Source organism: Anolis sagrei, chromosome 1 (assembly GCF_037176765.1).
Source record: "Anolis sagrei isolate rAnoSag1 chromosome 1, rAnoSag1.mat, whole genome shotgun sequence".
Lineage (NCBI taxonomy): Eukaryota > Metazoa > Chordata > Lepidosauria > Squamata > Dactyloidae > Anolis > Anolis sagrei.
In genome coordinates, this window is record NC_090021.1 from 248,509,785 (window position 1) to 248,527,072 (window position 17,288).

Consider the following 17,288-nt stretch of genomic DNA (forward strand, 5'->3'; position numbering starts at 1 on the left):
TGAGTGTACTACCGAAAATGATTTTTTTATTCCAAACGATCCCCATCCTCAGAACTACCCACTGCTTCTCTCAATGGAAAAAAGATATCCAAAAATATGTATGGGAAGGGAAAAAAGCAAGGGTCAAGTACAAAATAGCAACAGACGCAATCGAAAGAGGCGGACTGGGCCTTCCGAACTTACAGCTTTACTACGATGCCTGTGCCCTATCTTGGGTCAGGGACTGGGCAACCCTTACAAAGAAAAAACTTCTAAATCTGGAAGGTTTTGACATCAGGAGGGGCTGGCACGCCTACCTATGGCTTGGAAAAGCAAAAATTGAAAAGAACTTCACACATCATTTTGTAAGGGCTGCCCTGCTGAAAACATGGGAGAAGTATAAGAGGAACTTCTACGACAAAACACCAACCTGGTTCTCCCCGACAGAAGCCCACCATAAAAGAGAAGTACCAAGTGCCAACTGGTATACCTATAAAGAACTCTTAGAGAAAAAAGAAGGCAAATGGAATATAAAATCTCTGGACCAACTAAGAAAAAACGAAATGAACATCCCATGGTTTCACTATCTACAAGTAAAAGAAAGCTTTAAAGATGATGAAAAGAAAGGATTTGCCCCGCAAGATACGTTCTGGGACCAAATAATGAAAAAAGAAAAGAAAATAATAAAAGTATTATACAAGAAGCTGCTCGAATGGAATACGGAGACAGAGTTAATCAAGGATAATATGGTAAAATGGGCTACAGACTTCGGGCATTCCATCCTGCTTAGAGAATGGGAGACCATATGGAAGATTAAAAACCAAATATGCCAAATCAGCCAATATAACAGAAAACTGGAAAAAAATGTTTCTTCGCTGGCACATTACGCCGCAACAACTTGCCAAATTCCAAAAAGGAACAAATAACAACTGTTGGAAATGCGGTAACCATATAGGCACCTACTTCCACGTATGGTGGCAGTGTAAAAAGGTAAAGAATTTCTGGTTAGAGATACACAAACAAATACAAAGAATATTACAGATTAAATTTGAACCCAAGCCGGAGTACTACCTCCTTCATTTGCTAGACTTCAATTTAGACAAAAACAAAGATAAGTTACTCTATCACTTGGCAGCTGCTGCAAGGATACTAATCGCAAGCCAGTGGAAAAAGAAAGAGCTACCTACAATAGATAGCTGGCTACTAAAAGTAAGAGATTTGATGGAAAACGATACTCTGGCAAATTTAATATATGACAAAAGCAAGAAAAATAAGATAGACTGGCAACCGTTAAGAATGTTTCTAAAAGAAAGGAAAAACATAACATTATCAGAATAAGAAGCGAAAGACATAAGGAAGACAAGAATTACATATCGACAAGTCTAAGAACTTAGAAAACCCGCAGCCTTGATTGGAAGTCAACTTTGTTTTTTAAATATATTCACCTACCACCACCCCTGTCGAAACCCTCCACTCCCATTTCCAACCACTCCCCCTCCCCTCCTTCATTCCTACCCCTCCACCCCTCCCCCCTCCTTTAGCAGTAAGTACTTCGTGTTGTTTGTTTGTATGTATTATGGAAAACTTCAATAAAGATATTTAAAAAAAAAAAAGAATGATGCGTACAGATGCAAGTAAGGTGGTCTTTTGCAGTTTACAGATCATGATTTTATCAATGTTTATTGTTTCCAAATGCCGCCTGAGATCTTTTGGCACGGCACCCAGTGTGCCGATGACCACTGGGACCACCTGTACTGGTTTATGCCAGAGTCTTTGCAGTTCGATTTTGAGGTCCTGATAACGACTGATTTTTTCCTGTTGTTTTCCTCAATGTGACTGTCACCCGGTATGGCAAGATCAATAATCCAAACTTTTTTCTTTTCCACAATCGGGGTGTCTGGCTTATTGTGTTCCAAAACTTTGTCAGTCTGGATTTGAAAGTCCCACAGTATTCTTGCTTGTTTATTTTCCACTGTCTTTGCAGGTTTATGATCCCACAAGTTTTTTTACAACTGGCATGTGGTACTTGTGACATAAGTTCCAATGAATCATTTGAGCCAAGAGTTGTGCCTCTGTTTGTAGTTTGTTTGTGCGATTTTCTTGCAGTAGCTGAGGATATGATCAATGGTTTCATCAGCTTCCTTGCACAGTCTGCCTTTTGGGTCATCAGCTGATTTTTCAATCCTGGCCTTAATGGCATTTGTTCTGATGGCTTGCTCTTGGGCTGCAGGAATCAGGCCTTCTGTCTCCTTCAGTGTTCCATTCATGAGCCATAACCAGGTCTTCTCCTTGCCAACTTTTCCTTCAATTTTGTCAAGGAACTATCCATGCAATGCTTTGTTGTGCCAGCTGTCAGCTCTGGTTTGTAGTGCAGTTTTCTTGTACTGATTCTTTGTCTGCTGTGCTTTGAGAAGTTTCTGATTATTGACTTCAATTAAAGCAGGTTCTTGGCTTTCTTTGACATATTCTGCCAGGGTGTGTTTTTCTTCTTCGACTGCTTGTTTTACTTGTAAAAGTCCTCTGCCACCAGACTTTCTAGGCAGATAGAGCTGGTCAACATCACTGCGAGGATGTAGTGCATTATAAATGGTCATGAGTTTTCTTGTTTTTTCTGTTCAGATTGCCCAATTCTGCCTGCATCCAGTTTATGATGCCAGCAGTATATCTTATGACAGATATGGCCCAGGTGTTTATGGTCTTGATGGTATTGCCTCCATTGAGCTTGTTTTTGAGAATTTTTCTGACCCTTTGAATGTATTATTTGCTGACCACAGTTTTCACATGTTCATGTTTGATGTTGTCCATCTGTAGTATTCCCAGATATTTATAAGCCTCTGGCTGGTGACACTTTGTTGCTTGGCCATTGAGCATATTTATGCCCTCACTTTCAATGATTTTTCCCTTCTTCAGTGCCACTGTCAAACACTGTCGAATTATTATTATTATTATTATTATTATTATTATTATTATTATTATTATTGTCTTGCTTTATCTCCTCCAAAGAGGACTCAAAGCGACTTAATAATAATAAACTTTATTTATACCCCGCCACCATCTCCCCAATGAGGACTCGGGCGGCTTACATGAGGCTAAGCCCAACAACACAATACAATACAATAAATAAAATCAAAACGCAAAACAATAACATAATAAATTACATAAGACATTATGTAATTAACATAAAATTATTCATAACACAGCAACAGTGAGCGGGCCGCATGCACAGAATAAGATACTAAAGCTAAAAATGCGGGGTGAGATAGAGGTGGAGCAGATTTATTTAACTTAACATAAAAGCATCAGCATAACCATTTAAAATACTGTATACAAATATGTATATTCACAGTTAAAAACCATTAAAACAAATGTAAAGTTGAATACCAAAGCACCCCCTGAATTGATCTTAAAAACCTGTACCAAATCATCACTCATGATGCCTCTTTCTTGCAATATTGAAGACTTGTATAGAATGCAGAAGGGAGAGGTCGGCTTTTTATTCCAGCACAGCCAATTTAATTCCTTCATACTGGGGACAGTGCAAGCTAAAGTCAGCAAGAGAGCCTGCTCAGCTCCTCTGGAAAAGAACGGTTATAAATTGGACTCGATGTTTAGATATGCATATCATCAGCAACCTTATCAGAGTGAGCAGTTATGAGGCCTGTGTGACCACCTATCAACAGTTTTTATGGGAAAAGATTGCTTTCTTCCTGAATACTTTCTTGGATGACTGTGGCAATGGCCAAGTCGTAGTAGCTATGTGATATCTGCATGGTTGTGGATATCACTGACTGTGCCAGATCACATATCAGATATGTGACCTTTGATGGTCTGAACTTGTTTAATGGCTTAGCTGGTAAGATTTTAGATGATGGACTCACATGCATATTCACCGAAAGATTTTGGTTTTTCTATCAACCTGTAAGAGTCACAATTCATTCCCACCAGGTCCATCCAAATTCTGATAGAATATGAATGTTCCAAGAGCTTTGGTATTTTTACTTCTGGACAGAGCACATAGATTAATATGTCTTTATATTGCATTTCTCATGTTCCTATGTGCAGAACCCAAACTATGCCACAACTTCTAGGCCTTAAGGCCACTACTACAAATTTTGTTTACCTATTGAGGCTAATGGTGGGAATTTTGCTGTTATGGTTCCTTGTGAGTTTTGACATGGAGGAAGATAGTCCTCCAAAAAAAGTTTCTATCTACAGCAGTTAGTAGGGAACTTCTTTGGTGAACTTTCCTGCCAAACATTCTAGAAGGCATAGCATTCCAGCATCCAGTTAGTCCTCATCATTACTGTACATACATCACTGCATGGGACCACTCTGTGGATCACTCCACATTAATGGCTGGTGGTAATACTAAGAGAGGTCTTTTACCATTTTTATAAGATACTTTCCAGGATATTAATAAGGAGAAGATGTGGCATAACAATGGCTTTTATCTATTCCATAGTCTTAACAACGCATGTCTCATAAAATTATTAAAATTTACAATAATTTCTTGACATTTTAAAAGCTCTCATGGCATCTGAAAGTGTTTCCTATGTCAAAGTCAAAAACATATAATCCATGGTCATGTATTATCTCGACAAACAGGATGGTACACATTTCAGAAGGGTCCTCAGGCTGTCGCTTCCCATTTGTGAATGATGCATAAGAATACATGTTATTCCCAATGACATATATATGGCAGTGACAGGCAAAATCTTGGCAGGCATGCTGAGCAGGACAGCACAGACAAGACATAAATTGTACACTCAGAGGTGCCTTTGTATTCAGATGGAACAGACCATTTTTCCATATGGTCTTCTGGGACTAATTTTCTGGACTATAATCAAGATCAGAATCAATAATTGGAAGTTGCCTTGCACTCTTTCCGTGCTATGGGATATAGAGAAGACGATGCTGGTCTTGCCAGATAGATTTTGGACACAGTATCCTTAACATATCATTTCACTAGATTGCCTCCAAGAGTTCTTCAGGAATCATTAAAAAGGTGTCACATATCTGACCTTTGTAAAGTATGAGTGCACTCTCTTCGGTCCACTTTTAGTATTCTCTGCAGAGTTGATGCTTGAGCATATGCTGATGCTTCCTTTGCACAATTGACTTTTATTCAGCCACTGGCATAGCAGCATCTCCTGTAAGTTACCAATTTGTGTGAGTCATAAAGACCACAACAATAGTTCTTAGAGAGATTATCTGTGAACTCACAGCCTGACCCCCTCCCATCTGCTTCTGTTCTGCCCTGTAGTTTAAGCAGTGGATTAAATACTAAGGAAAGTATCTTGGCATACTCCACTATGTGTGGGAGAGTATGAATGTGGGATTCCTGTCATAAAGCTACTCAGCTCTAGAGGGTTCTGAACAAGACTCTATTTGCATGGTTTCACGGATGACCACCTGGAGTAACCAGAGTTACAGATAAACAGTCTATTATCCCTTATATCAGTATTGCCATTACAATCATGCAGAACCTTTTTTCCCATGTACTATAACAAAACACCCCCAAATGTATATATATTCATTTAATCTATTTAGAATACAGAATTAAGGAGTTCTATTTGGAATACATTTACGTTGTTATAAATGTAATGTGGCATCTATTATCATTTCTGTTTTCAGGATAGCTCTGGGATGAGATTATGGAAAAGACGCTGGTTTGTACTTGCTGATTATTGTTTATTTTACTATAAAGGTTAGTGAATAAAGTTCTGACTTTAATATTTTTTTGGTAATGGAGAACAATTCATGAATCCTGAATTTGCTCCTCTAGGTTTTAGATATCTAAGATTTAGACCTTATATTCTTTCAGATTTAACTCATCCAAAAACTACTAGATTTACCTTTTCCATATACGGCACTTCCATTTAATTCAGGGATACGTATGGGGGAATTCAGAGATAAGTTGGAATTGCTGTTGATAGATTTTGCCTTTTCATATCTGTTAGCTATTTGTTTGGAGGATAAGAATTTTTTTGGCTATGGCACTGACAAAGCAATTGCCATACCCAGTTCTTGATAACAAAGCAAGAATCATGATTGGACAATAATATTTCCTTACTTGTGTCCTACCAAAAGTTCTTCTGAAAGATTAATCATCACAAGAGACTGCAAAGTACAGAGGCTCTAGTTTGTCTGTTCTCAGTGGAATAAAACGAAATATTAAAGTGTAGATTTGTGATGGTATCAATTCCACACTTCTTTAACATGTTATCTCTTATCACTTTGTGGATAGCAGTTAACTTGATTAAAACACAAACAAATATTGTAAAAATTGATAAGTATACTCTATTAAACTGGATTAATTCAAGTAAGGACATTACTAAAAAAACTCAATAATGATTAGAAAAGTTGAACATGTGTATATCTTTGGATTCCAGTTACTGCAAAGCAAACAACAACAGAGAGCTGCTATATTTGTCCATGCTTCAGGCTGCAGCTCTAGTTAGTGACTGTTGGATAGGGGTGTAATGCTTTGTTGATTTGTTTTCAAATAAAGCAGAAAATAATTTTGGCAGTTTTCTTCCTGCTGTGAGAAGTATCTAGAGTTTTGGAGACTGCTTGAAGGTGGAGATTCTGTACAAAATTTACATATATAATGTTTGTGTAAAAAACACAATTTACTGAACATAAAATAATATTTATGCACCGAAACAAAGAAATGTTACTTTCTATGCAAAAATTGCCTTTTCCTCCACTTTTCTGTGCAAAAACAGCAAGATATATTTTTTATTCTGAATAAGTCCCCAAATACAGGATTTTCTGTTCCAGAAACCACGTTGTTGTGCAGAAATATTGCAATACAAAAATATTATCATCAGTGCTGAAAGCTTTGTCTCCTGCATGGAAAGTGTCTTTAGCCCAAGGAAGTGGAGATCAAGTCTTGAACTAAGACTCACGTCAGTCTTCTCATCATAGTCCCTTGATGCTAGAGAAACACATTTTTCTATCATTTTGTAAATATTTTCAGGTTTTTTCCCATCACTATTGAATATTTGATGCTTTCTTAAACTGACAACCTGCAGAAATAAAAATATGAAATTAGACGTTTTGAAGCCAAAGGGAAAAGATTCGAAAAATCAGAAATGTTTCAAAAATTGAAAAAAAACACACCCAATATTTACTGCCTTTGCAAATAGAGAATTACTTTGTGACTTTAAGGACATTAAAATGTCATGTATTTCTTGGTTTAGCATAAAATTGTCATATTTGATATATTAAAAATACAGTTTATTGAGAAAATAATTAGAAATTGAATGTACTTAAAAATTTCCTTTAAAAACTTTTTTTACTTTAAAAACTTTTTAAAACTGTTTTTACTTTTTAATTTTTGGAGCTACAAAATCCTGAGCTGTGTGGACCACTTGAACTTTAAGGAACTTTTTTTTGTCAGTTTTTGAGAATCAAGCAAAGAAACAGAACACAATAATCCATGTTTCAAGCCAATATAAAGCACCAATTCCCATAAAATTAACTGAGGAAAGTAGGAATTACGATGATCTAATACTATACTAGTATAGTTGGAAACTCACTCTGTACTACCACCAGTTTATAGACTACCACTTTAGTTAGGACTGCTGTAAATGGTCTGACATAAAGGTCTGTCTTCTATGTAGCCCATACAATTTGTCAATGTAATAAATATAAGAAGAGGTAGGTATTGATTTTTTGTTCATCTTTTTTAAAAACATGCAAAATTCTAAATTTTCAGTTTTTCTGGAACAACAAATGTTGGATAAAAGGGACAAAAAAGTGTAGCCCCCCTCCCCCTCCAGACCTTCACATCTACATAAAAGCAGGACTCTGCCTATGTTTTTTTGGAAATAATTCCAGAGATATTGTAATCTCCACCTTTAACACAAATTCTGTAACCATACAATTGATTGCTACAAGTGTGAAGTCACTTGCTTGTTAGGACTGATTCGTTAGCTAATATACAGGAAAGGAGTCTTGGTCACTAGATGCTTTGACCCTCTCGAAGTTCCATGCAGTCTGTGGTCTGTTTACAAGGACAATTCAAAGTATGACTTACAAACCTTGTACATCATGAAATCATGCTCTTTGAAAGATGGCCTTGTTCTATATGATGCTGCCTGAGTTTTTAAGATCTTTATGAGAGACTCTTGGTCCTACTGTTATTAGAGGTACAACTTTGGGTAAAGAGTGATACATAGTGCCCTTCTAATTCCTTTGACAAGAAAGACAGGGTATAAATAAATGGAAGCTGTATTTGATAATATAATCAGAAATAATACCCTGACTTGATATATTGTTTTGACAGTATTGTCTAATCTAACCAAGCCATTTATTCATGATGCTAGACATTAAAAGCATGTATTACAATATGGGCACTGGTCCTTCCCAACCTTTACATCAGTCTTTAACCTCGTACTGTTGACAAAACACATTCAATATAATCAGTGTATTTTAGTGTTCCAGTTTCAATTTGGAGATTAATTTGACTTTTTCTTTATTAAAAAGACAGCAGAGAAGAATCTGTTCTTGGAAGTATTCCATTGCCTAGCTATGTGATCTCTCCAGTGGGACCTGAAGATCATATAAATCGCAAGTACTCCTTTAAGGTACATTTATTGATGGAAAACCTTGTAATTAATTTTAAGCAGCAAACGTACCACAGTTTTAGAAATATCCTTTTACTGTTAGAGGCTGTGTGACGATCATATCATTTCTTAGCATATATTTCATGTATGTGCAGGGAACTCAAAGAACCACCGATAAAGCATTCTATACACATATCGGAAACCTCCTTTGCATAGTGTTCTTACTGCATTCACACCCAGACATACCCACACATTCTATCACTCTTAAAAGTATCTGTATCATTTGATTACTTTTGAACAAACATGTAGTATTTCAAGGTTGCTGCTGCAGTGTGTTGTTATTTGATAATAGCATTCATACTCTAGAACAATGGTTCTCAACCTGTGGTCCCCAGATGTTTTGGCCTTTAACTCCCAGAAATCCTACCAGCTGGTAAACTGGCTGGGATTTCTGGGAGTTGTAGGCCAAAACACCTGAGGACACACAGGGTGGGAACCACTGTTCTAGAACATGTAATGCTGGATTTCATAAGTGCTCCTCGAGAATTAAAATCTTTATTAAAAAAGTAACAGCAAGGTACAACAAATTTACTTCATTGTAAATGAAAAGGAAGTGTCAGTACAGATTGTTCTAAAGTAGATTGAGATTGTTTATACTTCACAGACAGACAGTGTTGGAGATTAGAAGTGTGCACATTTATCAGCACTAAAATACTTTAAGGAGGTAATTATGCCTGACAATGGTTTCTATATGTAAGGTTTGGGGTATATGAATAGTGTTGTGGAAGTCCTTAAAAGAAATACTAATAAATATTTTTCACATTCACACTCCCCTAAGTAAACATATTTTTCAAAATTTATTTCTATATTGCAATGTCATTTTTTGTAAGTCTTGACATAAAAATGAATCAATAGAGATATTAAATTGATTTCCTGTCGTAGTCACTGTGAATCGTACATTTGGTATCCCTGCGCTTGCGCAACACAACTTTTCGGAACCTTCTAGAAAGAAAAAGAAACTTTCAGCCCTCAGCTAGGCCCGCCCCCCCTCCTCCCGAGTATATATAGCCCGAGGGCGGGACTAGCCGTCAGTTCTCTTAATCCGCTTGTGACAGCTTTGAGAACCTTCTGTGACATTGCGATTCTCTATCTACTTGGACTTTGGACTTCTCTTTTGACGATTCTTCTGCTTAGCCCTCTTGCTTGACGTTAGATTGGACTGATTATAAGGTACTCGACCCGGATTGGAATTGACTAACCACTGCAGTAGCTTCCCACTATGGCTACTACTTCTTTTAAGAAGTGCATCAAGTGCCCGAATATCCTGCCGGACACAGATGGGCACACGCTGTGCCTCACTTGCTTGGGGGAGGCCCACCTAACCCAATCTTGTGCCATTTGCCTCTCCTTTACGCCTCAAGCGAGGAAAAATAGAGTGTCCAGGCTTCGGGCTGCACTCTACGAGAGGGCCCTCATGCCTCCCGCCGCCCCAACGCAAACCGCGGAGCGGCCGGACTTACCGTTTCTGTCCTCCTCCTCCGGGCCGGCCAAGAAGAAGGCCAAGAGGCCTAAGTCTGCAGGGCCAAAAGATGGCGGCCAGGCGCTCACACAGAGGAAAACTGTGGAGGAAAGAGCGGGAAGACCGCTTGGGGCCCACCGCGCCATGGCGCTTTTGCCGGTCCCGGAGACTCCAGCCGATGCGGTGCGCCCCCTGCAGGCAGCCGAAATACCTCGGGTGACGCTCTCGACGTCGATCCCGCTGCCTGCGCATGCGCCCGCTGCCGCACCGGCCTCCCTGACTCCTCCTACTGTAGCGGGGCCGATGCTGTCGCCCCCACCGCTGAGCCGGGCCCGAGAGTCCGCGATACCGCCGATATCGGCGGCGACTGCTGAGGCGCCCATGCTCCTGTCCCCGCTGCCGATTCTGCTCCAGGATGGAGCTCTAGCGACCCCGCCTCCTTTGGGCTCGAGGGAGGCAGCTGAAGGGACCTCTAGTTGCGGCCAACCAGCAGCCGAGGGCGTCCCAGGAGGAGAGATCCCCGAGACTGAAGGGGCTTCTGATGCGCCGGTATCGGCGATGCCGGCCCAACCTTGGCAGCGACCCCCCTCGCGCCGCCATAGCGCGAGGCCCAGGAGATTGAGGTCCCCATCCAGGGGAAGTACGAGGTCGCGCCGGCGCAGGCGTCGATCGGCCTCCAGGCGATCCCGTTCGTCCTCCACCTCGTCCTCCTCGTCCTCCTCCTCTTCGTCAGCGTACTCAAGACGGCGCAGGCGGTCCCGAGCCTCCAGGCGCTCTCGCTGGCACCGTTCCTCCATGGCTCCGCCTCCCTGCCCGGGCTTTTGGCAGATGGGCCCCTCAGGCCAGATGGTATTTGTGCAGGCCCCTCCTCCTGCCATGCCCATCCCAACGCTCCCGGTAGCGACGACGTCCAGGGCACCACCTCCACCAGCTGCTTGCCCTTCGATGCCTAATGAGCTGCCTTCCACTTCCTCTCAGCATGATCCTGGGAGGGCCCCTCCATGCAGAGCCTCCTCCGCACTGAACTCTATTGACATGAACTTACATGGTGCGTCCTATGGGGCAACATCGTCCCATTCTACATTGGCCTTACCTGCTTGTGTCCCAAGCGACTTGCCCGGCAATGCCACCACCACCCTGGCCACCCCTCAGGTCAACCTGCAAGGTGATTCTACTCCCATAAGACCGGCTTTGTTACCCGAAGGCTCTGATCAAAGGGGCGCTGATCTGGATGGTTCTGACTCTGATCAGGAACCTGCTGACATTGCCAACCAGGGGGAGGGGGAAATACCTCTTTTATTCACCCTGCGGATGTCAATAAATTTGCTGCACTCATTGATAGAATGATCAAGGCCTTAAACATTCCTGCCCCCAAACCTCCAGAGCACGTGGAGGACCCCATGTTTCAGTCGGAGGAGCAGGTCATAACCCCTGCATCCCCTCTGCCTGTGCTTCCCTACTTCCTAAAATTAGCAAGGGTCTCCGACATGTCCCCCTCTCTCGTCCCAGCTATTCCTCGACGACTGGACTTGCTATATAGAATTGATGTGGCGTCGGCCAAATGGGTTTCGGCTCCTCCCAGACCGAATACGGTGGTCGCCGAGGTAGCAAAGACCAAGAGGCCTAAAAATTCACTTACCGCCCCCCCGGATAGGGAGGGTAAGAAAATTGATGCTCTAGGAAGGAAGGCACACCTTTCGGCTGGGTTGTTCACCCGGATGGCACACTATGCCACTTATGCTAGTGGCTATCAAACATTCCTGTGGGGAAAGATGTTGGAATACATCGAGCTGTTACCGGCCGATCAGCAGCGCTTTCCTAGAGCCATACAGGGGGAGGCACTTGTGTTGTCAAAGATGCAAAAGGACGCAGCCAAGCATATGGCCGAGGCTGCAGGTAACCTATACTCCACTGCGACCTCACTGAGAAGACACGCGTGGCTGCGTGCGTCTAACCTGTCTGAGGAAGGGAAGGCCCTTGCAGAGGACCTCCCCTTCCATGAGGACGGCCTTTTTAATCCGCAAACGGATGACAGGCTAAAACAAAAACAAGACGTGAGACAAGCTGCAGGGAAATTCGGATATGCTTGGCAGCCCTACCCCCAGCAACGCCAGAGGTGGAGTTTACCTTCTCCTGGTTTCCGTAGGGGTTATGGAAATTCTTATGGTAATTCCTTTAGGGGCAGGAACAACAACAACTCTTCCAGGTTTCAGGGTGGTCGTCGATCCTCCTATTTCCCTAGATCTCGCAACCAGGGGTTCGGAAATAAGTCTAAGACCCAACAGGGACCCAAGAAGCGTCTTTGATGCAGAGGCTCCTGTGACTACTTTAGGGGAAAGTGACCAAATTTCGCCTGTTGCGACTAACCTCACCCCTGTTGTCCAGGTTCCCCTACCCGCTGTTCCTCTAGTGTTTGGTGATAGATTGCTTCCATTCCGCCAGTCGTGGTCTAACATCACCACGGATGGCTGGGTGCTCTCTATTGTTACTCATGGTTATGAAATTGAGTTCTCTGACTCGCCTAGAGTGGGCCATATCCGATGCACATTACCATCGGGTCCCCTGTTACAAGAGGTACAAATGTTACTGGAAAAAGGGGCTATTTCCCCTCTGGATCCTTCTGTTTTCAAGTACTGTTTCTTTTCCCGTTATTTCTTGGTTTCTAAACGCGGAGGTGGGCTGCGTCCCATCCTTGACCTGAGACACCTCAATAAACATATTCGGCCGAAAAAGTTTAGAATGGTCACTCTTGCCTCCATTTTACCTTTGTTGTCTAGGGGGGTGTGGTTTGCTACCGTCGACTTAAAAGACGCGTACTTCCACATATCAATTGCACACCACCACCGGAGATTCCTTGCCTTTATGGTGGGAGATAAGGCTTACTGTTTTAATGTTCTCCCCTTTGGGTTGTCAACAGCCCCCCGAGTGTTCACAAAGTGTATGTCGGTGGTGGCCGCATACCTACGTACAAGGGGCATTACGGTGTACCCATACATTGACGACTGGCTGATCGTGTCGAGGTCAAGAGACCAACTTCAAACCCAAATCTCTTGTGTTCTATCCCTTCTCCAGTCTCTCGGCCTGGTGGTCAACCTCGACAAGTCGTCTCTGTGCCCCTCCCAGCGGATCAGCTTCATCGGTGCCACGCTGGATTCGGTCTCCCAGAGGGCCTTCCTCCCGCCAGACCGCTTCGCCAACCTGAGGGAGCTGGTGTTACAGGTCATGCGATCCCCGTCGGTGTCAGCCAAACAAATCCAGATACTGTTGGGACATATGGCCTCCACCACGTCTGTCACCCCGTATGCCAGACTACGCATGCGGCCCCTCCAGTCATGGTTTGTCTCAACGTTCAACCCACTTGTGGACAACCCTTCCATGCGACTCACATTGTCAGCAGCTGTCCGTCACTCCCTTTACTGCTGGCGGGATGCGCTGTGGGTTTGTGCGGGGCTGCCTTTTCACCCGCCCCGCCCCACTCGAGTCATTACTACGGACTCGTCTCTCAGGGGTTGGGGTGCTCACTCCGAGGGCCTCATCGCTCAAGGCGTATGGGAAGGAGAAGAAAACGCTCTTCACATAAACGTGTTAGAACTCCTCGCGGTAGAAAGGGCGCTACTCTCCTTCGAAAGAGTCGTAAGGGGCCAGATAGTACAAATTCTCACCGACAACACCACGGTGATGTACTATCTCAACAAGCAGGGGGGCACCCACTCCCTCCCCTTGTTGAATCTAACAATCCGAATTTGGGATTGGTGCCTGGATCGGGGAGTGCACCTCTTAGTAACACATCTTCCGGGGGAACAGAATCTGCTGGCAGACACACTCAGCCGGAGTCCTCTGACACACCACGAGTGGTCTCTTCATTACGGAGAGGCCCGGAGGCTCTTTCTGGCATGGGGCACACCGGAGGTGGACCTGTTTGCGACCCAGGCCAATTCAAAATGCGACCTGTTCTGCGCTCGGACCCAGGCCTCATTAGAGACAGGATGCCTGGGGGATGCTTTCCTTCTAGACTGGTCGACTCGGCCTCTGTATGCGTTTCCTCCTTTCCCCCTCCTTCTGAGGGTAGTGGCCAAGATCCAAAGGGAAAACGCGCGGTGCATTTTAATAACCCCGTGGTGGCCTCGCCAACCATGGTTCTCCCCACTCCACCAGATGGCGAGAGGGATATTCTTCCGTTTTCCCGACAGGATCGACCTTCTAACTTCACAGGGCGACCAGGTCTTGTACCCGGAGGTGGACAAGCTAAAGCTCACAGCGTGGAGGATTCTTCCACTCCACTAACTTCATTTGAGACATTGTCTTCTCCGGTGCTAGCAATCATTGACGCTGCACATAGGCCTTCAACGAAACGCTCCTATGTCTATAAGTGGGCGAAATTTAGTTCGTTTGTCCGTTCGAAGGGACTTGACCCTGTGACTGTTCAGACTTCTGTCGTTTTGGATTTTTTGGTGTCCCTAGCGGACTCGGGGTTATCTCATTCTTCGTTAAAATGTTACCTGGCGGCGATTTCCTGGTTTAGGAGGAAATCGGGTTTGCCGTCGTGTTTTATGGACCCATTGGTCAGGACCTTTTTGAGGGGATTCGCCAATATTAGGCCTTCAGTGGCCCCAATCGCTCCCTCTTGGAGTTTAGAACTTGTGTTAGCCTGTTTATCAAAACCTCCCTTTGAACCTTTGGCTAGGGTCGACCTTTCATTCCTGTCATGGAAGACAGCCTTCCTGGTGGCTATTACATCTGCCAGGCGCGCCAGCGAGCTATGTGCGCTACGAGTAGACCCACCCTATCTTAAGTTTCACGGTGATAGGGTAGTCCTACGTACAGATGTGGGTTTTCTCCCTAAGGTTGCTACTCGTTTTCACATATCTCAAGAACTGGTGCTCCCCGGGTTCTTTCAAAACCCAGTTACGTCCACAGAGCGTGCTCTGCATTTGCTTGATGTACGCAGAGCCCTCGCGTTTTATGTGGATAGAACGGCACCGATGCGAAAAACCCCCAGGTTGTTCGTGAAATATCGTAAAGACGCCATCGGTCTTCCTTTATCTTCTCAGAGATTTTCTTCGTGGATAGTTTGTGTTATCCGTTTGTGTTACCGCCTGGCTGGCAAAGATCTGCCGTTGCAGATACGGGGTCACTCCACCAGGGCTGTGGCAACGTCGACAGCCTTTTTACGGGGAGTGTGTTTAGATGCTATTTGTCGGGCTGCTGTGTGGTCGTCCCCTTTGACTTTTGTGTCACATTACAAGGTGGATGCTGCTTCCCAAAGGGACATGGAATTTGGTAGAGCGGTACTGTCTTCGGCGGTGGCATGATCCCGCCTGCCGAGATGGATAACTTGCTAATCTACCAAATGTACGATTCACAGTGACTACGACAGGAAATTATAAGTTGCTTACCTGTAACTGTAGTTTCCTGAGTAGTCACCTGTGAATTCGTACATACCCGCCCTTCCTCCCCTCGAGTATCATGCCACGCCGTTTAGCTGTTTTTTGCGGCTAAGAGAACTGACGGCTAGTCCCGCCCTCGGGCTATATATACTCGGGAGGAGGGGGGGCGGGCCTAGCTGAGGGCTGAAAGTTTCTTTTTCTTTCTAGAAGGTTCCAAAAAGTTGTGTTGCGCAAGCGCAGGGATACCAAATGTACGAATTCACAGGTGACTACTCAGGAAACTACAGTTACAGGTAAGCAACTTATAATTCTACAATGGACTTTAGTGTTTGCAAGTCTTCTTCTGAAATAATCCACCAGGTCTTTGAGAACAGGTTTTACATATAAGATATCTAACATCATTAAAGGTAGCATATCACTATCAAGAAATGGAAATCATTACATTTTGTTGGATTTTCAAAGTGATATTTTCAGAGGATTTATTGAATGCTACATTCTGTAAAGATGAAACGGTACAGATTGTCAGAGCCCAATTTTATTACTAATTAGTTATAGTTATGAAATGTATCCATCTGTGTTTTTATCTTGCTGGAAATGGAAGCAAGAATCAATGTAGATTTCTCTGTGTATATATGTATTTTCTATATAATCATATGGAAGAAATAAGTCTTATAATAATAGGTTGTATAAATGAAAGTAGTACTCCTCTAGAAAGATTTATTTCATTGGATAAATATTGATGGAGAACTTTGGGACTCAGCCAACTAATATTAGCCTATATTTATCAGAAAGATGGAGAACAATCAAGTTTAAGAAGTATTTAATGTGTTTATTGTGTTTATATACTGTCTTTCTTTGCAGCTTCCATTTGAATGAGTTGCTTCTGATTTTGAAACTGTAACTTAAGATACTGATTAGATGGGAATTCACAATGGTAAATAGCAACCATAGTTCTCAGTCCCTGTTTAAATCCAAAAATGTGCAGAAGTATGGGTGAAAAAACTTTAAAAGTGTGGATGACTTATCCCGAAATGGACTCTGCTTCCTGAGATGTAGAATTAACAGAGTTGTTTAAAGAATGTACTTGGTTTCTCAGCTATCATGTTAACAATTATTTGTTACATTGGGGACTAACTCCGATTTTGACCAGGTGCACAACAAACACCATTTAAAACTCTTCCCATAATTAGCTCCAATGACATTTGTCAACCCACAGATTACAACTTGGCTTGATGCTCTGTTTACTGGTGTGCACATAATCCTAAATCACAAATAGCACCAAAACTGAAAAGAAAGGGGTGATTCCTCCACAAGAGGAGAGTGGCTTATGAACCCACCAGCAACTCTCAACAGCCCAGTTGCATAGGTCTTGCACCATGTCTGTAACCTCTATCCAATAACATGTTAGGGTCTTGACTACTAGCATGTCAGAACTTCTTTCTCCTCCCACCACTTGCAAAACAAATACGAAAGGTTTCAAAGACCTCTGGAGGACATTTTGGAGATGCATGGGGCTGTGGGGACAGAGGTTTGCTTCCTTCCCATTTCCATTGATAATTACTTCAGTTGAACTATTATATTGAACAAAGGAAAGGGTATGTTAGTATTAACAGAGTGATTCCCATGTCCAAGAAAGTATAAAGCATAAGCAAATACGTATTGATCTTTTGACCATAACATAATGCATACATATACCATCCATCATTTCTTTCCATAGCAGATATTTATTACATTATACATTTGAATTCTGGAACATAGTATTTGTTAAAACAGTAAATTATATCATTCACATTTTCCCACATCTTGAAGATTATCCTGTAAAAAAGAACA

At 42.8% G+C, this 17,288-nt stretch overlaps 1 protein-coding gene across 9 annotated transcripts in view; it reads left to right on the plus strand.

The window, feature by feature from the left end:
• PLEKHA7 (pleckstrin homology domain containing A7) overlaps window positions 1–17,288 on the plus strand; it is a 193,499-nt gene that overhangs the window by 118,234 nt on the left and 57,977 nt on the right. For all 9 annotated transcript variants that reach the window (XR_009631023.2, XR_010908926.1, XM_060767735.2 and 6 more), the window contains 2 exons: window positions 5,614–5,686; window positions 8,473–8,573. Coding sequence is in view for 7 of the 9 variants with exons in the window: in XM_060767735.2 (XP_060623718.2) it covers window positions 5,614–5,686; window positions 8,473–8,573 (174 nt within the window). In the remaining 2 variants the exon portion in view is untranslated. The remainder of the gene's footprint in view (window positions 1–5,613; window positions 5,687–8,472; window positions 8,574–17,288) is intronic.